General features: G+C 35.8%; 5 protein-coding genes and 1 long non-coding RNA gene across 7 annotated transcripts; 4 read left to right on the forward strand and 2 right to left on the reverse strand.

The window, feature by feature from the left end:
* Nucleotides 1-692: 692 nt before the first annotated feature.
* LOC6643975 (acetylcholinesterase) lies at nt 693-25,182 on the reverse strand. 2 transcript variants are annotated; one of them, XM_047010844.1, is made up of 8 exons: nt 25,073-25,182; nt 13,655-13,836; nt 13,461-13,593; nt 12,714-13,142; nt 5,266-6,485; nt 1,923-2,234; nt 1,157-1,865; nt 693-1,092 (listed from the first exon to the last, which is right to left on the reverse strand). In XM_047010844.1, exons 2-7 carry the CDS (start codon nt 13,828-13,830, stop codon nt 1,247-1,249), a joined length of 2,889 nt encoding a protein of 962 aa, XP_046866800.1. In that variant the 5' UTR covers nt 13,831-13,836; nt 25,073-25,182; the 3' UTR covers nt 693-1,092; nt 1,157-1,246. The 2 variants fall into 2 exon arrangements, with proteins under 2 accessions (XP_046866800.1, XP_002066972.1); XM_002066936.4 differs by lacking the exon at nt 25,073-25,182 and adding an exon at nt 17,306-17,405.
* LOC124460309 lies at nt 3,471-4,955 on the forward strand. Its single transcript, XM_047010845.1, has 3 exons — nt 3,471-3,745; nt 3,800-4,632; nt 4,687-4,955. The coding sequence occupies exons 1-3, from the start codon at nt 3,565-3,567 to the stop codon at nt 4,819-4,821; spliced, it is 1,149 nt and encodes a 382-aa protein (XP_046866801.1). The 5' UTR covers nt 3,471-3,564; the 3' UTR covers nt 4,822-4,955.
* LOC111518855 (P protein-like) lies at nt 6,584-8,976 on the forward strand. Its single transcript, XM_023176847.2, has 2 exons — nt 6,584-6,660; nt 6,714-8,976. The coding sequence occupies exons 1-2, from the start codon at nt 6,631-6,633 to the stop codon at nt 8,775-8,777; spliced, it is 2,094 nt and encodes a 697-aa protein (XP_023032615.1). The 5' UTR covers nt 6,584-6,630; the 3' UTR covers nt 8,778-8,976.
* Nucleotides 8,796-11,486, forward strand: LOC111518856 (P protein-like). The gene is made up of 2 exons (XM_023176848.2): nt 8,796-9,021; nt 9,084-11,486. The coding sequence occupies exons 1-2, from the start codon at nt 9,004-9,006 to the stop codon at nt 11,139-11,141; spliced, it is 2,076 nt and encodes a 691-aa protein (XP_023032616.1). The 5' UTR covers nt 8,796-9,003; the 3' UTR covers nt 11,142-11,486.
* Nucleotides 20,926-21,868, reverse strand: LOC111518857. The gene is made up of 5 exons (XM_023176849.2): nt 21,765-21,868; nt 21,652-21,696; nt 21,522-21,593; nt 21,298-21,441; nt 20,926-21,229 (listed from the first exon to the last, which is right to left on the reverse strand). Exons 1-5 carry the CDS (start codon nt 21,832-21,834, stop codon nt 21,099-21,101), a joined length of 462 nt encoding a protein of 153 aa, XP_023032617.2. The 5' UTR covers nt 21,835-21,868; the 3' UTR covers nt 20,926-21,098.
* On the forward strand, nt 22,150-24,476 carry LOC124460310. Its single transcript, XR_006954244.1, has 3 exons — nt 22,150-22,180; nt 22,574-22,610; nt 24,240-24,476. It is a non-coding gene; the product is annotated as an uncharacterized LOC124460310 (long non-coding RNA).
* Nucleotides 25,183-25,884: the final 702 nt, after the last annotated feature.

The raw sequence follows: 25,884 nt of genomic DNA on the forward strand, positions 1-25,884 counted from the left end.
AAAAAGTCCTAAAACTGTGATAAATCCGCTAATCCTTTCCATTAGGTAGATTTCAAATGGAATATTTATAAACTTTCGATTATGTTTGAGCCAGTGGACAAAACTTTACATATATAGACATAAATTGTAAATTAATATTTTATTCTGTAAGGACAATTACAAGTAAAACATAATTATAATAATATAAAAACTAAACATTTATAGAATGTGTATTTAATAAACTAAAGTTTTATGTTTTCAAATCATGTAAAATAAAAAATCAAAAGACTATATACAAATTAGACATTTACACGATATTTAAAGAAAACATAAAATTATTGGACGGCTCACACTGATTGTTATGGTCATTAAATTGAATATTCCATATTCCTATATGCGACACATAAAACATATAACATAACATAGATACAATGATATGATGATGTTAATAATAATAATAAGGCACACTTATGCAATATTATGAGTACATTTACTTAGAATTTTAAGACTTATGATAAATGGGTAAATGATTTAATTGAATTTTGTTAATTGGAAATAAGTTAATTTCTGTTATTTTATGATTAACATTTTATTTTTAGAAATTTGATTTTATAGCTCAAGATATTTTAAAGATTTTATGAATCTACTTAAATATATATGTATATCTTAAATAACTGTCACTAAATCAAATAATTAGCATACAATTAAGATGATTTTGATTTGTTCAAATTAATCAACTTTTCTAAAAACTTTATTGCTTTTATATTTTGAACTTATAACTTTAGTGACAGATTAAAATATTTAACCTACTTACGGACTACACTTAATTTAAGTTAAATATATATATATATATAGTATATACATACATTGAAAGGCATTTTCTAGTTGCTCTGAAGGCCACAAAAACTAAAATTATTGGAATGTCATTGATATGGATTCGTATTCGTTGGGTTGTCGAACTTAAAACAAATATACAAAATAATCTAGGCATATAATTAAATTACAAACAAAATGTTAATTACAAAATAATTTTACTTAGGGACTGAGATCTTTAAGATCTGTTTAAAAAATAAATATAACTAAACTTACAAACCAGGACTTCAAAAAAGAGATCTACAAAGAATTAAAGATGTTAATTAGATATTTCAAAGTTTCTTGTGATAAGTTTTCAACTTACCCTCGAACACATCTCTCTTTGTTCATTTTTTTGAAAGGATTATGGTTTATTTCACTCTCTAAACGCATCCCGCGCTTAGAGAGCGGTTACTTAGACTGATGTCTGAGGTATGCCCTCCACTAGCTCTGTACGTCTGGGCTGGTCAACTGACCGACCAGCTGCAGGTGGTTGTGTCGTCAGAGTGGCCGTTGTGGTCGTGGTTGTCCTAGCCATGGGCACCGGAGTATTGCTTCGACTGCTGCCAGATATACTAGCTGCTGGGCCAGGTGTTGTCCGCTTTACGGGCTCGGCTTGAAGTTGGGGCACAGGCGTACTGGAAATGGGTTGCAGCAAACGTTTCTCTTCAATTGGTCCTGGATTCGGGGACTTGCCATTTGTCTGGGATCGCGGAGTGGCTGCTCGTTCCGATTTAACCAGACTGCCATTGGTCTCCTTTAGGGATATGCCTGACTTAAGGGACGCTTGACTTCCAGATTTTTGGGTCATGGCTAGGGAGCTGGGCGAACGTAATGATGTTGTATCCGTGTGAGCCTTACTGGCCAATGTCTTGGATGACGGTGAGTCTCTATACTCGTAGATGTTATCTCTGGAGCGCAGAGCATGATGATTTGTCACCATATGGGCATTGTCCACACCACGAGGATCAGTTTCCGGCTCTATTCCATCTCCATTTATAAAGACATCTTCATCGTAGAAGCGATCCGATTGACTGGAAAAACTAAGATTACAACCAAACTTCTTTGTTTCATACCAAAAAAGAACTTACCGTTTGGCATTTCGCCACATAATGCAACAGATCACAACCAGCACAATGAGGAAGAAACAAGTCACCGACATGCTCCAGAAGGCTATTTGCAGTGGTTCCTTGGGCTCCCACCAATATTCCGTAGTGGGCGGATATGTGGGTACCAGCACTCCAATGACTGTGGGCAAATATTGGGTCCAGAAGGCGCACTCAGTTTGCCGATAATTCAGCAGAATCGAAGAGTTGTATGTGGTATTAATGTTCAAATATCGTATCTCTCCTTGATAGGCACGTTGAAAGTGCATGCCCAGAACTTGTTGAGGTGTGGGATTTCTATAAGAATCAAAATAATAAAATTAATTTCAAAATTAACATCAGTAAGGAATAAAGATTAAGTGCGGGGCCCTGTCGCAATCGAAAAACAAATTAGAAAATAACTTTTAAATATAAAAGTCAGATCATGAATAAGAATTGATAAAACGATTCTTAAAGATAATTATTTTGTTGGTTTTTAGAATTTTTAAAAATTAGTATTTGGTCTTTTTTCCTAGACTTTATTTAAGCCAATTTTGTAAGCGATCTAATATACATTTATCAATTTAATTGCAATTTAGCATATTTTGAAATGGAATTAAACACTTGGATATTTCAACAAATTAAGTCCTAGTCTTATCTTAGTTTTGTTAGTTCTACAACTTCTACTGTAAAATGAAAGATTACAGCATAAACGTCCTAAATATTTGCCCAGTCAAAAATTTGTGTTTTATGTAGAAAAAATGGCAAAGCTAAGATAACCATTTTTACGTTTCATCATCTGAATACTATTACCACCAAATTACAGAAAAAATTATTTCATTAAGTTACTTAGGAGCTGAGAAAATCAAAACTAGTCAGTCAATTCGGAAATTTGAAAACGTGTCCGCCACCTTATATATAGGTACATCACAGTTTTTTGCAAACATTTGAAATTTAGTTCTAGAGATTTTAATGCAGACTAAAAGAGATTGCTCCAATTTAAAATAAAGACATTAAATATTGACATTCTCCAAAAATTGAGTAAATTAGAGCTTCATGGAATTAAGATTTATTGAAATAGTTTGCTGTTCATGGGCATTTTTTGTCTCGTTTCAAAAAAACTTGATAATTAAGCATGACTTACATTCCAGTTCAAAATTGAATTTAAAACATTCAAATGAGATATCCCTTTCGAAAATCGATACAAATTTGACAAAGTGAGAGATTCGCAAAGTTAAGTTAAGTTAAGTTTTTAGGAATTTTCCAAATTAAATTTTTGTCAATTTATCTTTTTAGCTTATAGTTGTATTTTGGTAAATGAATGAACAAGGAATCATCTTTTCAAAGATAAAATATTATTGTGCAGTGCTCTGATACCCCTTAAGACGCGTGGACATATGGCTAATTCGGCACTGATTAATACGATGTATTAGTCAGATTCTAGAGAATTAGGTTTCTCCAATGTTTTAAAAAGTTTTCCCGGTTAAAATAACGTATTTAGGAATTTTCGGTTGTGCTCACGAAGCTCCTCACGATTGGAGCAGAAGATTTCCATCTCTAGACATTTTCAAAACAGCTGAACGATCGGTCTATACATATATAGTTGGATGGCTTTCCTCATGTTATTGTGTGGTGGATATAACTTGGCATGGACACTTTATTAAATGAAGATTGCTGGTTCACTATACTTCAATATCTACAGCTTGAAGATCAATTGACATTGGGAGAGGTTTCGCATCATCTGCAACGATGTGTCACCAGACATTGGAAATGTCTCACAAATGCTAAAATCAATGGTCAAGTGCTGAAAAAGTTCATTCTAAACTCATGTAAGTTTTAAAACCTTTCTTTACTTTTTGTGTTAATAATAATTTTCATTTCAGTTCTTATGTTTGAATTTGCATCAACCGCCTGCGGAACGCTTCAAAAGTTAACAATCGATGGCGACATAATAGACTTGCTTAATTCCTGGAGGATTTTCAATTTCCCCAAACTACATACACTCGATTGCAATTGGGAGCCAGAGAGACTAAATGTTTTGCATACAATTACGGAGAATGCTCTAATGGATCAATGGCTATTATCAATTCGATGGCAACAGGCAGATGAGATCTCGATGCTTCTTACGGAACTTTTCCCGCATCTCCGAAAGCTGACACTGCATGCCAATGTCCGGGGATGTCATTTGTGGCGTCTGTCTCAGTTGGAAGAGTTACATATTTGTAAATCACCCACAAGTGAGATTCATAAGTTTATTGCCCGCATCCTTATCATACCCAAACTGCACAAGCTACACTTACACGAATCTCAATCTTTGATTGAATTTATCAATCAGAATCCACTAAAAGTAAAATCGATACGCTTTATCCATAATAGACCCCTGCTAAGACTGGCTGGTATGGAAAATCTTCAGGTATTAGCCATTCATGGTTGTAAACTAGACAATGGGTTGTGGCGTGAATTTGTTTCTGAGATTCCATCATTGGAGCAATTACATTTAACTGAAATGGATGAAAGTCTCTATGAGTCTCATGATGCGGAGAAAATCTGGTACTTTGTGGCACAATTCGGAAACCTCAAAGTTGTCAATTTGTCGGGAAGTTGTATTAATCCACATGAATTTGTTCTGTCCGGCGCAAAGTGGTTATCGGTTGCCTTAAAAGATCGCGAAGTGCCACTCATGCTACATATCGATCCCAAGATAACTTCACCAAAGGTAAGCTTTATCTTGGAAAACTTTATTCAAATATACCTACTAAATCTATTACAGAGTCTGACTGCATTTAAACAAATTCTAACAACATTGAGACATCCGAAATTGGTTATTAAATTTGAACCAATTGCATGGGAACGTACAAAAATATTTTGCACAAAATATATGGAAGTTGAGTTTATGTGCAATTAGGATATATCTTAATGTAAATCACCTAATCTTAGTCAGATATATGTATGTGAACAATGTAATAAAAAAGCTATCGATAGTTTATTTGGTTCAGTGCCGGATTAAGACATCGAGGGACCTACTTATATCAACCAAAATACAAGTTTTCGGGGTTTCAATAGAAAGTAAACTTAACTTTTTTGTATCATAAAAATTGTATTTATCTATCTACTATATATCTTATGTTAGACTGTACTTTGGCCAATTTCTAACAAGATTTCAAAAAGTTATTTCTTAGTTAAAATCGCAATGCGGAACATTTTACACATTTTCGACCCAATTTTTGAAAACTGCACAAGTTTTTCAAGAAATTGTTCTACCTTGAAAATTAAAATGTGCATATTCCCTTGGCATTTGCTAAAACTGTTATACGGCTAATCCGACACTGTATTCGTTACTTATACTCACCCATATCTGGCGAAATTCGAATAGGTCTGCATGAAGAAATGACTCATATTACGATCATTGTCGGTCCACATGTTCCGTTGTAAATGTTCTTTTTTCGGGAAGAATTCAGTGTCCATAAAGGGGGCACCAGTTAGGAAATAATGCTCCGTGTCATGAGGATATTTTCGCCATTGCGGTAAATTTAAGGCTTCCACTGTGGTGTTTAGTACATACATATATACAGGAACCTTTTGTTCGAGCATTAATTTAACCATCTGATCCACAGGAGCACGATAGTATAAATCACTAAGCATATTGATATATTCATCTCTCATAATGGTATTGTTATTGGGATCTGGCCAAAATGTGTACATATATTTGATTGCCTCGTACACTCCATTCGGATTGAGCGTATAATTGTAACGAAAGACATGTTCTCGCACCTTCTGTTCAAAGAATCGTCCATCTATCTCGTAATAGGGTGCCAGTGATTCGTTTTGTGCTATGAAAAAGGCAGCTTCCTGTGTGGTCACACCCGTCATATATTGTATATTCCGATTAAATCGACCAGCTCGTATTAAGGTCTCTGGGGTTTGGGTGAGGAAACGCCAATCTTTTTGACGCCAACCCTCATACCAATCATCACCAGGCAATGTAAAGTTGTGATCCAAAACTGGAGCCCATGGAAAGCTGCCGACTTGAGGTGAGAATTCCGCATTTCCCAATTCATAGAAACTGCGACCGGTGCGTAGGCAGTTAACCAATTTCCATGACGACTCTATGGAACAGCCCAAAAGTTGTCCGAGAACACGACTTGTGTTCTGGGCTCGATACTTGTCCTGAATAAGAGCCCAATCGGCCAATGCGGAGCCAGACTGGGCTATGACACGTTTCACGATATTTCGCGTTTGCGGTGCGACCATCAAAAGACCAGCCGATGCTCCACCAGCTCCAGGACCAAACAGTGTTATGGACTCTCGATCACCATTGAAGAACTCTATGTTATCGTAGACCCATTTCAAAGCCAAAGCCTGATCCAATATTCCGTAATTGCCCGGCGAATTCTCATCGCCGGTTGAAAGGAAGCCCAAGGCTCCCAGGCGGTAATTTAGAGTAACCACCACAACATCATAGAATGAGGCTAACATGTGACCCTGGAAGAGATTTGAGGCTCCGCGAATAAATTCACCTCCATGGATATATACCATAACCGGATACTTTTGAGCCACTCCAGCGCCAGTCTGAAAAGATAAACAAAGTGATATTGTAACTATAAGGATAAAAGTTATATCTTACATCTTGAAAAGTTTTTTTTTCTGAACACGATGCTTTGAATTAATGTAATCATTGACTTTACACTCAATTAACAGCTACACACTACACATAATGCGGAAAAAACCCGTGTTTCCCTATCAAGTACGTCGTAGGTTTAAAATATGTGATTGATTGATCGATATCTATTTTTATAGGAAAGTGAAGACAGTGACATTAGCGACGGTCAAAGCCGGAATCAACGAATACGATATGTTCTGAGATCTCTAGTACCCAAGTTAACAAAATTTATTGTGTTACTCTTAGTGTGGTGTTTCTTTACAATAGCATTGATTACAAAGAAACCTCATGAGTTAGAGCAGTTCTGTGTGGCGGTGCAGCCAAACAAATTGTACAGTAGCGAAATAACAGAGGGAGTGCCACGAGATGAGATTGAGTTGACTCTCAGAGGTAGAATCGATGAGGAGTCGATGGAATATCCCGAGTTTGCTATGGCGAACTCAAGCTCCGTTGATGTGTGGTTGCGGTATGTAGATGGAGATTCTGGAGAGACTCTATGGCAGAGTGAGGAATGGAAGGTCTATCTGCTGGAAACGGAAACCAGGAGTATGACGGAAGCAAGTTATTTGTTTGAAATTTCTGAAATAGAGTCTTCAGCTAGTGTTCTTCAGCTTGCAATGAAGACGACCAGTAAGGACGCAGAATCTCTCTTTATAGAGTTGGATATGTCTCCGGTGGATAGGTCTAATGGTGTCATTTATGCATTTCTATTGCTGATTTTCCTCTATGTTTTAATCATTTGGGATATTACGGATAGAACTTTTGCTGCAGTCATTACATCCAGTGCTGCAATTGCAGTGCTAGCCCTAATGGACGCCAGGCCATCACTTCAAACTATAGTTTCCTGGATTGATATAGACACTCTGATGCTCCTCTTCGGTATGATGATTATGGTCGGAGTTTTGTCAGAGTCTGGAATATTTGACTATCTTGCCGTTGTTGCCTATCGCCAATCTAAAGGACATCCCTGGCCGCTGATATTTTTCTTATGCTGTTTTACTGGCATTCTTTCGGCCTTTTTGGATAATGTCACAATGGTTCTGCTCATGGTTCCGGTGACTATTCGTTTGTGCGAGGTAATGCGTCTGCGGACTGTTGTAGTATTGATAAGCATTGTCATCTACTCGAATCTCGGCGGTACTCTAACACCAGTGGGTGACCCCCCAAACGTGATTATAGCCACGGATCCCTTTGTAGCTAAACAAGGAATTAACTTTCTCAGTTTTACTGTGCACATGCTTCCAGGAGTACTTTTCAGCATGTTGGGGACTTTTGGCATACTATACCTAATGCTGCGTAATAGGATACACATGAGTGAGGGTGATCACACAAGAAAATCCTTAAAGGTCCTAAACAAAGAGATGGCCAAGGTGTTTGCCACAACGGATGTCGAGGATCAATTGAGGGAGGATATATCAAAACGCATTGCCGAGATTAAGGCAGCACAGAGTAAAAAAGGTTCGGATTCGGCATTTTTTAGGCCAGTACCAAATTTTATCGACACCCTTGCTGAGCTGGAGGTGAAGCATAGGATAAAGAATATGCCTTTATTAATCAAATCCTGTATTGCCATGGGTTTCGCCGTTCTACTCTTCTTTTTTCATTCACTTCCTTTTTTGGAAGGCGCCAAATTACCCTGGAGTGCAGTATTAGCCGCCTTGTTGCTTCTTGTTTTATCGGATCTCAATGATTTTCAAATTATACTAGCTAAAGTGGAATGGTCGACCTTACTCTTTTTTGCCGCTCTGTTCATCCTAATGGAGGCTATCACACATCTTGGCCTTATCGATTGGATAGGAGATAGAACCGTATCTGTAATACTCACAGTCAGCAGAGAGCATCAGTTAACAGTTGCCGTTTCATTACTTCTGTGGGTCTGTGCTATAACTTCAGCGTTTGTTGATAATATTCCGATTACCACTATGATGTTGAGATTAACCATTGAATTGGCCAAAAATAAGACTCTTAAGTTACCATTCGCTCCCCTCATCTGGGCACTTGCCTTTGGAGCTTGTTTTGGTGGCAATGGCACTTTGATCGGTGCATCGGCAAATGTCGTTACAGCTGGTTTAGCTAGTCAACATGGCTACAAAATATCTTTCATGGATTTCTTCAAAATTGGTTTTCCCATCATGTTGTCGACTGTATTCATAGTCTGGATTTATCTCCTCTTTGCACACTCTCTGCTTTCTTGGCATTAAATTAAGCAAAGACTTCATAATCGAGGACTTATCCAAAATATCTCTCAATTCCCAAATTACTCTATTTTAACAAGAGATTCCAGGATTTGGTATATTGGTTCAAATTAACAGTCGACCTAAGTAAGTTATAAAATTAATTTATTAAGGGTGCTTTAAATTTGCTTCTGTCACTTGAAATAAGCATTGACTTTACACTCAACACTAATACTAAATAAGGCAAGAATCCATGTTTCTGTTCCAAGAAGTAAGTCGATTTGTCTTTACGGGTTGATGATCAATTGCTCAATTCAGTATTATTATTTCTAGAACGATGACGAAGATGACATTGACGATGGTCTCACCGAACAAGTACGAAAACGACGTGCCATAATACGGCTAATAGGTCTCTGCGCCAAACTCTTTCTGCTAATGTTCGTTTGGATATTTGCCACAATAGTGTTGATTACAAAGAAGCCACATGAGTTGGAGGAATTCTGCGTGTCGGTGGAACCGCTTAAAGTGTACAGTACTGACATAACAAATGAACCGCCTCGTGGCGAGGTCGAAATAGATATAGGCGCTGGAATCGATGAGGAGTTAATGGAAAATCCCGATTTGGTTACGGAGAACTCAAGCTCTGTTAATGTGTGGTTGCAATATGTGGATATAGATACGAGACAAACTCTCTGGCAGAGTGAGAAATGGACAGTCTATCTCCTGGAAACCGAAACTAAGCAGATGATAGAATACTACAATTTTTTTAAAGTTTCCCCGAAAGAATCGTCGACCAATGTACTTCAGCTGGCGATGAACACGACCAGTAAACAAATTGAATCGTTATTGACGAGGTTGGATGTATCTCCGGTGGATACGTCTGGCGGTGTTATATATGCATTTCTATTGTTGATCTTCCTTTATGTTCTTATAATTTGGGATATTACGGACCGAACGTTCGCTGCGTTGTTAACCTCTAGTGCGTCAATTGGAGTCCTCGCCCTAATGGACGCCAGGCCATCACTTAAAACTATATTGTCTTGGATTGATATAAGCACTTTGATGCTCCTTTTCGGTATGATGGTCTTGGTTGGAATTTTATCAGAGTCTGGAGTATTTGACTATCTAGCCGTTGTGGCCTATCGCCAATCTAAAGGACATGCCTGGCCGCTGATATTTTTCTTGTGCTGTTTTACTGCCATTATCGCGTGTGTTTTGGATAATGTCACAATGGTTATGCTCATGGTTCCGGTAACTATTCGTTTGTGCGAGGTAATGCGTCTGCGGACTATTGAAGTATTAATAAGCATTGTCATATTCTCGAATCTTGGCGGTACCATAACGCCAGTGGGTGACCCCCCAAATGTGATTATAGTCTCGGAACCCTTTGTCGCTAAACGAGGAATTAACTTTCTCAGTTTTACTGTGCACATGCTTCCAGGTGTACTTTTCAGCATGTTGGGGACTTTTGGCGTACTATACTTAATGCTGCGTAATAGGATACACATGAGTGAGGGTGAACAGAGAAGAAAATCCTTAAAGGTCCTAAACAAAGAGATGGCCAAGGTGTTTGCCACAACGGAGGTCGAGGATCAATTGAGGGAGGCTATATCAAAACGCATTGACGAGATTAAGGCAGCACATCGTAATAAAAATTCGTCATTTCTTAGGCCAGTACCAAATTTTATCGACACCCTTGCTGAGCTGGAGGTGAAGCATAAGATAAGGAATGTGCCTTTATTAATCAAATCCAGTATTGCCATGGGTCTTGCCGTTTTACTGTTTCTTCTTCATTCATTTCCCTTCATGGAAGCCGCCATATTACCCTGGAGTGCTGTATTAGCTGCTTTGCTGCTTCTCATTCTAACGAATTCGAATGATTTAGAAGTTGTACTAGCAAAAGTGGAATGGTCGACATTACTCTTCTTTGCCGCTCTGTTCGTACTTATGGAAGTACTGGCTCAATTGGGTTTAATCTTGTGGATCGGAGAAAAAACAATATCTGTAATAGTCTCAGTCAGCAGAGAGCATCAGTTAACAGTTGCCTTTTCATTACTTCTGTGGGTCTGTGCTATAACTTCAGCTTTTGTTGATAATATTCCGATTACCACTATGATGTTGAGAGTGGTCATTGCATTGGCCAAAAGTACGACCCTTAATTTACCGATCGCTCCCCTCATCTGGGCACTAGCCTTTGGATCTTGTTTTGGTGGCAATGGCACTTTGATCGGTGCATCGGCAAATGTCGTTACAGCGGGCTTAGCCAATCAACATGGCTACAGAATAACTTTCATGGACTTCTTCAAATTTGGGTTTCCCGTCATGATTGTCTCTGTTGTGGTGTGCCAGATATATCTACTCATTGCGCATTCCCTCTTTTCATGGCATTGAAATTGAGCACGACGATCTTATTGAAAACTTGAATCTATCAATCCATCCTAAATGGATTAGGAAAGTTATTGGTGACAAATCACAATCAATCTATAAAAGACTTTGTGCTTTGACTCCAATAACTTTTCTAATCAAATTAGTAGATGGCGTTTCATATTCAATACTTGATACTCAACTCTTGCATTCAGAAAATGGAATTCCTACCGATTTTGAGAAATTTAATGTTACATTACAACAGTCTAGTGACGGGGTCAAAGGGGGGATTTAGGTTGTACTGTATTGACATTAACGAAGTTGTATTCTTATATTATTAACATTAAATTAAAAGTCATTTTAGTAAAACAATCTGTTTGGATTCTATGTGTATGTTTCTGAATGTTATTTAAACGCAGTGTGGTCAAAAGATATTTAACCATGGATCTTAGTACATTCTGAATGAACTCATAAATAAACGGACTCAGTTTGAAATTTATAACAAGTATTTGATACATGTTTTTATTCTAAACGTTATGAAATATATAACAATTGACCTTAGTCTAGAGATGCGATTACCCAACGGAACTTAGCACAAACAAGGAGGCTTGCTAGGCAAAATTTTTTTTGTTATAAACATATCGATAATGAGAACTATGTTTATATTACAACCTTATTGAAAGTGAAGTCAGTCGTTGCATCTTTAAAAGATTATTACAAAAGCAGCACAAAAAAGGAGAGCAAGTTATTTGTACAGCAATTTCAAGAACCATCAAGTTATATTATCAGCAGACTTTGCTAAATACCTCCAAAATTGAAATGGCAACGGTAAAACTAGTTGGGAATTGCAACTTAATGAAGCGCAAAAAGATTAACAATACAATAGTAGAAGCCACCTTTTTCTGCATACCATTAGGCGCTATGAAAATGGCAATGCTAAAAAGCCCGCATAAAAAATACTTAAGCCTGTTCTCGTTTTTGAATTCATTTATAAATTTGGAAAATTTTCTCGAATTAATATGCAGCAATTATTAAAAAATTATTTATTTTTTCGTATAACTATGTGTAAAAGTTATTTAAATTATTTAAATTTAAATAAATGCAACCTTGATTTAAAGATTTCATTTGAACTTTCGTCATTAGTTCCTAGACACGTCCTACACAATTTCAATTCATTAACAAATTTGAGATATTTAAGACTTATTATGCCAATTAAACTTCAATCTACTGACTAAAATATTTAAAATCTAATAACATGGATTAAAATTGAAAGCTAGAACAGTGAAATGGGAGAAGTTTACCCTTTTTAGCTGTGCAATAGGTAAGAAACGTATTTCTTGTTTTCAATTACCTTATATTTTTTAAAATTATCTATAAAAATTGTTGCTTTGAGGATTATTTTCTGTTGGATATTTTCTCTTTTGAAAATATGAATTTTTGGACGGCTTCTTGCAAAGTTTAGAGGGCAAAGTGCTATCAATTTGACAGCTCTAAATACACCTACATATATTAGAAATGTGATAAATTTGTGCAGATTTGCAAACGGGAACATCCCTAAAGTAGACAATTTCAAAGTGTTTTGTTAGTAATTTTACGTACCTTTGGCGAATAAACATTCAAGTACAGACAATCCTCATCCATGTCCATTACACCTTTGGTGGCACCTGTATAACGCACTGGCTGTGGACAGGCTGGACCAAAATCGACGGCTTGCAGCAATTGCCAACCTCGATGCGGTCGTGGAGGCTTAAAGCGTCCTTCAAATGTGGGCGGCAGGGCATAGGGTATGCCCAAGAAGACCGAACATTCGCCCATTACACGATCGACAGTGGAATGATAGGGACGATAGAATGATTTCGGATCGGGATTATCATACATATAGACCTTAAAGCCCTGCACCTGGCCATAGTTGGTTGTGACAAAAACATCGCGTTCGAGTGTCAATGAGTCGCGACGCTGTTTGCCCTGTAAATCTTCACGCCATCCGGCCAATACACCAGGGAACTGAGTTCGCGCATTGGGGTCATTCTGTATGGGATTGGATTAGAGATAAAAGAGGCGATTATTACGACTGTGGGTGGGAAACATGTGTAATTGATTATGCGTGTGTATGTGTGTGTGGGAGAGAGAGGTTAATTAAGATTATTGCTTTGATATTTGCAGAGCAGAATATAGATATCTGCCAAAGATCATGCTCAATGAGCTGGCATTGTTTCGTCTTCGTTTTCGTTTTTCTATTAGGTCAATTTTTTGTGTCACAAAACTTAATTGATTAAACATTTGACGCAGTTCGTTGTCATGCATGTGTACAATTCCAATTTGTTTTTTCTTTATTGCATTACTCACCGGATCAAAACGGAAACGATCCTCATTGGGCATACCCTGAGGATATTGTCCTGGTGGATTTCTGCCCGGAAAATTGGCACCAAAACCATTCGGTTGATAATGACCATAACGACGATCATTGAATGTATAAGTTCTAAAACAGAAATACAAATTATAAAGTTTATACTTTTAATTTTAAATTGATTTCAACTCACCTGTAATCAGGATCACCAGGATTGGGCCAATGATAGTCATTGACGCCGACACGTGAATAGAAACGAGGATCTCTGGTCTGGCCATCTGTCAAAGTGGCCAAGAAAGACAGGATCAGTATCAAGCAAATGGCATATGAACATTTTAACTTGTCCCGGTATTTCAGTTTGTGTAACATAATTGTCTGAAAGAGAGATATAAACAAATAAAAGATATTTTACATGGCATTTGCTTGAAGGAAAAAAAAAATATACACAAAACGGCGAGTAAGAGTGATCAAACTGGTTTTACATTACGCTACATATTTGTATGACTTTTTAGCCTTCGTTAGAAACTGAGAGAGACCGACAAACTCGTTTTTGCCTTCTATTCCGACTCGACGCTAAAAATAAAGTTACAGCATAAGCAACAACAAAATGCGAGTATGTAACTCCAACTTCATCTTGGGAGTCGCATTTGAGTTGAAGTCAAGTCGAGTCGAGTAAATTCAGTCAGTCAGCGACATGTGATGGCGGGAAAGAAGAAGTAGAAAACAAAAACAACCGCGTCAATGGGTTAATTGTTGAAATGAAGGCGAAAGGTCATTGGTTTAAATTGGTTTAACTTCGCATTTGTCGGAGATTGGGTCGATCATGGGCATGACACAAAAGACCCAAGAAAAACGCAGTTAAACGAACAACAAAATTAACGGTTCAGACTTTCCATCATCAGCATCAACAGAAAATATAGAAATTGTTTAAGTCAGTTAATTATTTTGGGCCACAAAAAAAGCTACCAAAAACTCATTGAAAATAATAAAGACACCTTAAATAGCCAAAATAAATATCGGTTATGGCTTTTTAACGGCTGCACGATTTTAAATGCGATCTATAAATCGTATCCTCAATACTTTAAACTTTAAACTGCTTTAAAAAGGCATGGAAATATAAAATCGAATCATTCTAACCAGTACCGGATCTCGGGCATGTAAAATGTGTATTCGAAAATCAAAAAGGGACTTTAAAAAACCTTTTGAGTGCGAAATATTCAATAATGTAATCCGACATAATTTCTATCGCCAGTTTATTTAAGCAAATTCAGGTATATCAATCTAAAAATGTATATTGTGATTGGAAATTAAAATCTAAAATCATTTTAATATCGTTAATAATCTTGGCATCATCGTTTTAAGACAAAAACTACTCAAGCATTTTCAACGGTTTTTAAAACATAAATAATAAACAAATCGAAGCGAATTGTTGTAGAAAAAGAAAAAACATATGAGAAAAATGAAAAATATTTGAATGTTTAACTGAAACCGAAATATTTTAGAGTATTTAAATATCATTCTTTTTAAAATATTTTTAATCCACTAACAATCTGTCTATTATTAGCCCTCAAAAAATATAATATACATATATAATATAAATATTTAAAAATTTTTAATTTTTTTAGCTATGGCTGCCAAATAAAATAAATAAAAAAATTCAAATTATTTTCCATTTTGTTGTGGTTAAAAAAACATTTTTTTGTAGACTTTAGTTTTACTTTTCGCCCGGGAAGCCGTGAGTAACTCAATGAAAAAATTAAAAACTGTCTCATTTTTATCGGATTTTAGTCAAAAATATAGCATTGAACGGTAAATTTAATTCACTTTCTTTATTAATTCTAGGAAAAAAGTTCTTCAGTATAAATAAGTATCGTTGAACTGTTTCGCCCAAAAGACCAAAAAATTACGTACAAAATTCACAATTTCAATTGGCCCCAAATCGACTATTGCGTAACATTATTTTCGGTGAATCTGAATACAATAATCAACAAAATGCTTTAATTTCAAAAATTTTAATCATTGAGTTTTATGGGAGCCGAAAAGAACAGAATTAAAGTCTAAAACAAACACGTCTTAACTTCTTGACCACCACTGTATATCTTTTATATATAGTCACTTATTTACACAAAAAATTAACCTCCAAATTGATAACCTAATAACCCAAAGTCGAGAAACTCGATGGAGCAATTCGTTTATTTTTCTTACTTTTGCATACTTTTTACTTGAACTCCTTACAATAACAGTGGAGGATCGTGCGCTCGGTTTTTGGGGGAAGGAAATCGAAATCAAAAATTTGTTTGGCCAAGTAAAATTTCTTAACCAAACTCTGATTTTCTATCCGACTCGGAGTTTTGGGGGTAAAATTGACCCTTTTTTTTACCCCCCGTTGATCCGCTACTGTACAATAAGTCGTTTGTTTTCTAATCTTTTACAAGAAATTTAGCCATTTACCAAACATTATAATCCTTGCTTAGTTGTTTCTTGGAACTTTTTTACAATTTTTATTGGCAAACTAAAGCAGAAAAAGGTTAACTAATAAGAAGAATTTTATAAACAAAAACGCCAATGTGATTAAATACAGAACGAATATTAAAATTATGTTAAATTAGAGAAACTTTTCCTAATACTTTTAAACTTTTTTTTTCTACTAAACAAAGAACATTGAGGCAAGTTTAATTATTTTATCAGCTGTATGCTTATTGATAAACGAAATTTAATCGATCAATATTTGTTAGTATAGAAAAAGCTGGTCTACCATGTTCAATGGCAAAGACTAAGGGGACAACGGGGGTATAAAGAATTTGCGGGTCGAATTACTTTCATTTTAAACTCTTTAGATTCGCCACTGATTTAATTGTTGCTAGGTAAATTTCAATTTAAAATAGAATTCCAATCATTTTTATTATTATTTTGGTTGAGTGTGTGTGTTTCGGTGTGTGAGAACCAAGTTGGCTAGAGTAACACGAGATGTCAACGTCATATAAAGTAGCACAAGGACTCTCACTAAAGTTTATTAACCTGATGCATCGTTGCAATTTACTTGACTTTAACCCCCTTCGAATTTGTAAACTCGGTTTCAACGGAAATGCAAACGCCTGCACAATATTCTTAGGATGTTCGTCACCCTCACTTTGATACTTGCGGGAATTTCGATATCAAATTACACACATACACACACACACACACAGTTGAGTGTGAATCACCTCGGTCAGTTAGTTGTTTAGGTAGTTTTCATAGTATATTTATGTATATATAATTCGTTGGTTTTTTTTTTTTTTTTTGTTTTCGCAATCACAAAGCAAAGCAAACAATAAAACGCAACGATAAGACTGAAAGTGAAGTGCAGGTGTATGTATATATGATGGTAGGTGGATAGATGGGGTTCCACGACGGAGGGCTTAGTGTGTGGTTTGCTTTTCGCTGAAAATCTCACTTGGTTTTGTTTTTTTTTCGTTTTTTGTTTTATAGTTATGCTCCAATTGATGACGTTGTCGTGGAAACTTGTTGCTGCTTGCTGTAGAACACTATCTAATCTAAGAGCAACAACAAAAATGTTGGCTAATAACCCAATGAATTTCATTCACTTTTCTTGTAACAATTTTGAATTTTACCTGACTTTTGTTTAGCCAACGCCCCTAAAGAAAAGATTCAAAAGTAAACTCAAAAATAATGAAAAAAAACGTAACACCACCAGAAATGACCGTTTTGAGTCAGAAACCAGGTAACAAAACACACAGAAACAGAGAGAGAGAGAGAGAGGTAAATTCACTTATACATTTATAATTTTGGCTTTGTTAACACACACACACAGACAGGCACAGGTAACTGTGTTACCAACACACACCTGATGGAATTTGTGCTTGTAGTTGAGAGCGCGCGCAACTTTATTTTGAAACCATGGGAAATGCGGTTTCCAATAACTTTTAACGCACGACCGTCGCTCACGAACGTTGAAAATAAACTGAAAAAAAAACACATACAAAATAAACTGAATTGGCCAACAACTCGTTCTTCGCTTGGCTACAGAGAGAAAGAGAGAGAGAGAGCGCGTTATTAAATGAGAGACCGAACCAGGCCCGGACTGGGACCCTAAGGGCCCACCGGGCACAAGTTGAAGGGCCCCCTATACTATATGTTTTTTTGGGTTTTACATCAAGTATGATCGTTTATGTGAATAAAACAAAAACGACTTCTTACAAATAAACAAACCTTTTTATTTGCCTATTTTTTTCAACAATGCGCTTCTACGTAAGGCGTAATTTTACTAGATTTTAACACCCATCAAACAGTCAAAAGCTTTTCAAGTAAATTGCTCCGTAAGGATAAGGTGTTAACAAATAATTCGTGCATCTTCAATTTGATTCAAGTTTGTTTTTTCAACTCCAATACGCAAGAAAGTTTCTAAATGCTTTTGCGTCAAACAGCTTCTCAGTCTGTTTTTGACATATTTTAACTTGGAAAATGATCTTTCAATGCAAGAAACAGCTACGATATAAGGAAAATTTTTCGGGTCGAGGCATAAGAAATCTGCTGCTAGGTTTCCATGTTCCGTAAACCGTGATTTGATTGCACAAATGGTTTTATCAATAATGACATTGTGAACTTCTACCATAAATTTTTATTGAGGTTCATCACTTGGTTCATCACGGTTTTTCTCACCCGGTAACCTTTTCTTTTTATGCGGCGTATTTTACTAGGAACCTTGTGTATTAAAACATACTAAAAATAAATTAAGTCCTCTGCTACATAATACTTCTTCGCTTTGGAAAGCAATGCCTGAAAATCGAATGTCTTACAGAGCCTGTGAACGACAGGGGCCCCAGCGCCCATCGATTTATTATGGTACAAAAATGATTCTTAGTGGAAACCTCGTACGAAGGGCCCTAGTGATTAAAAACTGCTACTCTACTACATGAAATTTCATCAAAAGGGGCCCCCTACCTTGAGGGCCCACCGGTCATTTGCCCGGTTGCCCGGTGGGCCAGTCCGGGCCTGGACCGAACCATGCATGGGTGGGTGCAACAGACAGAGAGAGCAAGAGAGGGAGAGAGAAAGATCGTGCCTATTAAACTCCCACAAGTGTTCTAAGGCTAGATTTAAGAATTTTAAAAAATAAATTTTGAAAACCGAGAACATCAATTTTCTTTTGAAACCTAGCCCCACTTATGGTTTGGTGAAAGGGGTAATCTTGGTTGGATATATTTTTTTTTTTTTTAAATTATGCTTTGGAGTATTGAAAATATCGTATTAAATTAGTTTTTAGAATTTTTCGTAAAGTAATACATATTTTTATCATGTAAGACAGAGTTTTAGCCGCTTTATTTGAACTGGCGGCTAAGATATAGCCCGCAAATATGAACCGATTTTAATGAAGCAAGGTGAAATCGATCGATTTGATCCTGATCACATTCAGAATTTTAGGATTTTTTTTACTATTTTCCTTTTACACTAAGCCCCAAAAAAAAAAAAATGTTGTTGAAAAAATCCAAAAATTTGGAATGAAGTCAGGACCACCGGCTTAAAATTTAATTTCAGAGGATTAATTAATTCAATTTTCTTGCAGCTAGCAGCATTTAATTTTTTATACCCTTGCAAAAAGGGTATATTAATTTTGGTCAGAAGTGTGCAACGCATAGAAGGAAGCATTTCCGACCATATTATAGACGTAGTCGTACAACGCTCAGTACGAACAAGTGCTCCATATGACACCAGGCCCGGGCCTGTTACGAATGACCCTAAGTAAAGTTAATGTTACAACCTCTACCCACTCCGACCTAAGGGCATAGGCGGATTACATATATAAACATATAAGGTATATATATTCTTGATCAGCATGACGAGACAAGTTAGCCGTGTCCGTCCGTCCGTCCGTCCGTCTGGATCAACGCAAACTCCTCCTAGACCGTAAGAGCTACAGAGCTCTCATTTTGCATGTAGGCTTGTATATACTGCAGGCGTTGTATATCTTGGATTCAGCCGGATCGGATCACTATATCATATAGCTCCCATACAAATGACAAAGTCACGAACAGTGACTTTTCTTAATAACTTCGTTATTTTCTGAGCTATTGTCATGAAATTGATATTGGTGAGTTAATTACACATATGCCAAATTTGATCAAAATCGGGTGACTATATCATATAGCTCCCATAGGAACGATCTTTCGAAAACAGTGACTTTTGTCAATAACTTCGTTGCTTTTGACGCGATTGCTTTCAAATTAAACATTTGTTAGTTTAATATATCTGTTAATGACTGTGCCGAATTTTATAAAGATCGGGTAACTATATCATATAGCTCCCATAGGAACGATCGGTGGAAAACAGTTACTTTGATCAATATCTTCGTTATTCCTTATCCTAAGATTGTAGGCCGTTCTTTGGCAAATATTAGCCTTTTTAGATAAAGTGTTTTTCCACTTTAGGCTAGGTAAGGAAAGAATTACCAAAAAAGTTGCAAGGGTATACAAACTTTGACGTGGTCGAAGTTAACCCCGGCCCTCTGGTTTTTTTTTGTGTTTTTGGAAGTCAGAACTTTTTAAACGGCCCTCGTACCGAGGACAAAACAAATTTATTATACCCTTGCTAGGGTATATTCATTTTAATCAGAAGTGTGAAGCATTTTTGACTGGATAAAGTATATATGTAATTGATCAGCACGACGAGAGGAGTTCAAATAACCATGTCTGTGAGTCAGTCCGTCCGTCTGGAATAACGCAAACTCCTCATAGACCGTAAGAGCTACAGTGTTGAAATTTTGCATGTATGTATGTACTGAACGGTTTGCAAATCGGATCTGACCACTATATCATATAGCCCCCATACATAAGGCAAAGTCACTAACAGTGACTTTTTTCAATAACTTTGTTGTTTTCTAAGCCATTGTCATAAAAATATTTATATTTTAGTTTTGTACACCAGTTAATCACTGTACCAAGTTTGATCAAGATCGGATGACTATATCATATCATATCATCGCTCCCATAGGAGCGATCGGTAAAAAAAGGGACTTTTATGAATAACAACCTTATATAAAATATATTTGGAACGATCGGTCGATAACAATGACTTTTATCAATGACTTTGGTACTTTTCCCACGATTGCTTGAAAATTTAAAATTTTTCAGTTTAATGAAGCTGTTAACGACTGTGCCAAATCTCATCAAGATCGAAGACTATATATATTATATAGCTGTCATATAAACTTATGATAAAATGGCATGGTGCATGTGTGCTTTCGCGAACTTTAGACATTTTAGACAAAACCTTTTACACATTGACGAAAAAAAGTTGTTTAAATAAAAATTTTCCTTCCAAAATGAGACGTTTTCGCAATCTCTGAAGTGTTCTGTTCGATAAAACAACAAAATTGAATTGCCAAAACGGCGTCTCTTATACCATCCACCCATTGAGTGAAATGGTATATTAAAGTCGTCAAAATGCAGACAGAGAGAAAGTCATCGATCCAATTTTCTTCGTTTTTTTTTATTTTTATTTACCAAAATGAAACAGATTAAAGTTTCCCATTTTATTTGTATAATACAACAAAATTTAAGCTGAAATTAACAAAAAAAATAATTCTTTGCATTTGTGAATAAATTTGGATTCATATGTTTGGAATTTTTCAGCACCAGGTATTAGCCTGGTAGACACCTGAGAAAGGACATTGTGTATTTTAGAAGCAAGCAGCGATTAATATGTTTGATCATTTTTTTAGGATGACTTTTGTCCTTCGTCTTCTCATTGTTTTTATAAGTCTTTCTGTCGTCTAAAATATATAGTTTAATATAGATGAAAGATTATGTGAAATGTTTCGAAGGGTTTCAAACGCCTTACTATTTTTCTGTGTTGACGCATTTGAGTTATTTTGTCGATTCCGTTTTATTCTTTTTCGTTGACTTTTTCCACTTTCTATTGTATTTTTATGTCTTGACTTAGTGGTAGTCTCGCGTGAAATACCTTTAAAAACCTTTTTGCACTCTGAAAATAATAATATTTTATATCATATTATCATATTATATTTTTTTTATCAAATGCATTAACTCTTTCCAATAAGTTACCTTGGCCATCTTTTATATACTCTTTGCACCTCTCTTTTTGAAATTTTTCAACTTTCACGCCATTTGAGCAGTCTGTTTAAATGGATTAGTCAATTACACATTTGAAACGCAAAAACAAATCATTACATACTTTTATATAAGGCATCATGATTTACCAGCATTGTACAATAGTCCACTAAAAGTTTATTTGAAAAATACAAAATGTTATCATATTCATTTCGATTCGGTATTAATGTATCTTACTGTTTAGTTCCGCTGAATTGGCGTACTTCAGGAATGGACATAAGCAAATCCAAATCAACAATGTCTTCATCTTTATTGAGCAGGAAAGGGATCTATACTGAGATCCGCTCATTTTAACATGAAAACTTTAAAGTTTCAGGCAAAGCGAATTATATCAAGTAGATGGAATGTCAACCGATTCCATGAAACAAATTTAAAATGGTATATTAAGTTGTTATACCATGCACCCAGTGAAATGGTAAATTAAAGTCACAAAACAAAAAACACAACATTTAAAATTCGTTCGTTTTCTAATTTTGACATTGACAGACACATTTTAAAAATAGGATCTCGATTCTCAGGGATTTTCATATATTAACAAGAGATTTAATCCTCTGTCAAACCTTGCATCAGTCTAATATTATTTATATTCACAAGTAATATAATCAACTTCTGGTTTTTTAATTGATTTCGGGTTTCTTTCCCCAATGATGTTTATGTATAATAGAAACTTTAAAAAAAATTCAAACAACTTTTAGAAGAACGTTTTTATGTGTCATTTGATCAGTCACTTGAAACGAGAACACTAAAAATATTGTTTGGACTTATGTTTATTTAAAATTGTCGACATCTGAAGCGTGTTTCCGATTTCATAATATTAAAAATGTTGAATGTTAATTGCATTTTATTTACAAAGAGATCCAATGCTGTAAGGGTCTTATATCATATTACAAAAATTACGACTCAGAGACGACTTTCTTTTTCTATTCCATTTCCATCAATTTCTTCTTTCCCTTGGGGAAAAAAACACTCCTTGATCGGACTCGAAGGCAATTACACAACTTATGAATTCTCTAAAAAGAAAATGTAAGTAAATGTATTAATTGAGTAAAATTTTTGGAAAAACAAAGAATTAATATCGAGGCCTTGACTGATTAACATTATATCCACTTACATATTTATCTCATTTATCGAGTTCAAAGTGTCTTTTTAATTACTCACATTTGCCCAATTAAAGGGCTCAGAAAATATTATAATATGGCATCCGCTCTACAAAGTTGATTCAGTTTGGAATTATCTATTTTGCATAATTCTCAATAGGTTCTGTTTGGTTGTGATTCACTCATTCATTCATTCTCTATACATATGTGCTTAAAGCGAAGCAAATGCAAACAATTAAAGAAGATGCTCACATTTTGACCCCCGTTTCATTGAGGATGGGCAAGAGTTCGTTTGTTCGATGGGTTGTGGTGATGGGCGTGGCTGCTAATTTTTAATTATAACAGTCGCGACGTTGCTTCCGATGTCGAAGATGCGGGAAACAAATTAAAGCACTTGGAAATGACCCTTTTTATTTATTAATGAAGTGTTCAAGACAATTATATTTAGCGATAATTGGCTTGAAACTACATACTTAGTTCAAGAAATGCTCCGAATAAAGGTAAGGATTTTGGTTTACTGAAATACAAACACAGGACGACAATTTTTGAGATTATCAAGAACTGTTTTGAGTTTAATAGGTGTCCTATAGTAATTGATAACGACACATGTACTTATTTTTTGTCCATCACATCAGCTTTTCGAATAATATGTGGTAAAATTATTCAAAGTGCAATATTATACCACACTTTGGCTATGTTTCAAAAATGTATAAAATTTGAACCCAAAAGCTATAGGAAGTCTCAAAATTTCTTGTTTTACAATTTTAAAGAACTATTGGAATCTCTTGTATCAAAAAAATAAATGTACTTGTAATGTTTGCAAACAAGGCAACTTTAAAAATAAAAAAACATTCTAAAATCTGTTTAAAAAGGTACAAAAATTCATTAGTTCTTTAGAGTATACTCCATCTGCACGCGATGGACAAAACCCGAGTTCACATTGTTATGACCTTACCTGGTCCTATGCGCGTCAATAACTCGAAGAGGCTCGCCGGCTAGCTATAATCGGGTCGTGGGATTCGATAACCCTGCCTCTTTCGCGCACAACAATAAAAAAAATGTATCAAACACAATCCAGGGTACATCATTGAGGACGACATCCACTGGAGACTGTTACTCAGGACTAAAAAAAATATTACTACATATACTTCGGTCATTACACACACACAAACGATTCACACCCACCGGCTTGGGGATCTGGCCTTGGGCTTCGAATTGATCCCGGCATACCCACCCTTCCTGGCAGTTTTGGTATCCTACTGCCCCATTTAAACACCTTCGCTGGTATCATCGGTTCATTACCGATCGCTCATCCCATCTCTCCGGGTTTTACTCACCGTCCCCCCCCTTTCCGACAAACCAAACTACTCGATATGCATCATCTTTTCTCAATTGTTTATAATAATTTAGAAGATAATAGGTTAATCTAATCAATTCAAAATTTTTACACGCTCACCGAGACATCACTCTGTCTCCAATGACCCTCTGTATTCGGGCAACAAAAAGAACAAAAAAAAAATATAAAATTGATAATTTCTCCTTTGCTTTTTTTCAGACGCCAACCTGACCATAGGGGACCTACCTAAAAAAAGAGCTCTTCTTTTACGATAAGGACTACGGGCAGATTACACCTACTGGAGTTTTAGTGGGACTAATACATTACGACGAGAGATGTAGCGGCGGCACGTTTTACAAGAATAAGATTAATTATAATAAAAAAAGAACAAACGATATTATTAATATAGAGACTCGATATTGGCAAACAAAAAAACGAGGCTCATTCGAACGATTAAATAAAAACAAATAAATAAATTAAATAAATAATTGATTGAGCAGATTAATAATTAAGTAAATGAATAATTGAATAAATAAATGTATAAATAATTAGGATAAAGTTATATGAACAAATAAATAATTATGTATGATTTAAGCAATAAATTAGCTCTGTATGAGTATCTAATATACATGTATATAAAAACGAAGACGATAAAAATAGACGAGGGATTACAATTTAAAAGTAAATCGGTCTCGCGGGGAGCGTATTGGGTGATCACGTGGGGAACGGATTCACCTTACGACTCCCAAAGGATAATTTAGGAGATTTATTCCGCGCCGGCTTCTGTAAAAATTCCAGGTTAAACTCGTATTCAGGCCGGAACTCCCCCTTCTATTTTAATTTATAATTTTCTCCTGAAGGCGGAATATATGGTGGTCACGAGGCCATGGAGAATCATGGGGGGAAATAAAAACTTGGCCAGGCCCCGAAAATATGCGGCCTGACCTCTGATTGCTGCCGATTTGGTTGGCCTGTACGGAGAATCCCAAAGGTGAGGATAAGGTTAGGACTAACTCCCCTGGGCCGTCCCTGAATATAGAAGATTCACTTACCCCTCGATCTTGTCCAATCCCGTATGGGCATATACCCAGGATTTGGCTTCCCTCTTGGAATAAATTACTGCACAAAATTATTCTGGATTCTCACATCACTTTTTTTTTTGGTATTAAAATTTTTTTTTTTTTACTTTTACTTTTTCCTTCTTAGGCTCTCGCCCTAACCAACCACTCTCGAGAACTTCTTCGACCGATTTGACCTTCATCTGTCCCGACTATCCCGACCAGGAACAGTCCCAACTCCGAAATCCTCTCTCTCAGATTTGAAAAGCCGGGCTACCGATCTTCTCATTTGTTACCCGCTCCCTTACCCGTTTAAGGGGAAAAATTCCCTACCTTCCTGTCTCCATTATCCAACACTACATATTTCCTGACCTATCGATAACTATAAACAACAAAAACACCCCAGCCATAACAACATTTAGAATAATCGTCAATCACCGAATTAGCAATTGTTTAAAAACTATCATCTAATTGACCATAAATAAACTATAAATGCTTGTTGAATGGTTTGAAAACATCCACATCAAAATACACTCAGAATTGTAGGCATTTTTTGTTTCATTACACACATGTTTGATACATTTATGAAACAAATCCTTAATTCTTCAACAAAAATTGAAAAAATAGTGTATTTTTTATTTTAACTTTCGAATCGAATAAAAAAACAGCGTTACAATTGCACCTCGTGCCATATAAAAGGTTAATTATGTTTTTTTCAAAAACATTTACATTCCATAAAAAATATAAACAAATTAAATTTATTGTCGTTACAAATCATTACAGTGCAATTGTTGCATAAAGAATAG

This window comes from Drosophila willistoni (assembly GCF_018902025.1).
Source record: "Drosophila willistoni isolate 14030-0811.24 chromosome 2R unlocalized genomic scaffold, UCI_dwil_1.1 Seg167, whole genome shotgun sequence".
Taxonomy (NCBI): domain Eukaryota; kingdom Metazoa; phylum Arthropoda; class Insecta; order Diptera; family Drosophilidae; genus Drosophila; species Drosophila willistoni.

Excerpts from the sequence above, each read along its gene's own strand:
- LOC124460309 (XM_047010845.1), top strand. The coding sequence starts at position 3,565 with ATGGACACTTTATTAAATGAAGATTGCTGGTTCACTATACTTCAATAT. Across the intron at positions 3,746-3,799 it reads AAAGTTCATTCTAAACTCAT|TTCTTATGTTTGAATTTGCA; the intron begins GTAAGTTTTAAA and ends TTTTCATTTCAG. Across the intron at positions 4,633-4,686 it reads CCAAGATAACTTCACCAAAG|AGTCTGACTGCATTTAAACA; the intron begins GTAAGCTTTATC and ends AATCTATTACAG.
- LOC111518855 (XM_023176847.2), top strand. The coding sequence starts at position 6,631 with ATGCGGAAAAAACCCGTGTTTCCCTATCAA. Across the intron at positions 6,661-6,713 it reads AACCCGTGTTTCCCTATCAA|GAAAGTGAAGACAGTGACAT; the intron begins GTACGTCGTAGG and ends CTATTTTTATAG.
- LOC6643975 (XM_047010844.1), bottom strand. The coding sequence starts at position 13,830 with ATGTTACACAAACTGAAATACCGGGACAAGTTAAAATGTTCATATGCC. Across the intron at positions 13,594-13,654 it reads CCTGGTGATCCTGATTACAG|AACTTATACATTCAATGATC; the intron begins GTGAGTTGAAAT and ends TTTCTGTTTTAG. Across the intron at positions 13,143-13,460 it reads ATCGTTTCCGTTTTGATCCG|AATGACCCCAATGCGCGAAC; the intron begins GTGAGTAATGCA and ends AATCCCATACAG.
- LOC111518857 (XM_023176849.2), bottom strand. The coding sequence starts at position 21,834 with ATGAAGACATTGTTGATTTGGATTTGCTTATGTCCATTCCTGAAGTAC. Across the intron at positions 21,442-21,521 it reads GTATATAAAAGATGGCCAAG|AGTGCAAAAAGGTTTTTAAA; the intron begins GTAACTTATTGG and ends TATTATTTTCAG. Across the intron at positions 21,230-21,297 it reads TGCGTCAACACAGAAAAATA|ACGACAGAAAGACTTATAAA; the intron begins GTAAGGCGTTTG and ends TATATATTTTAG.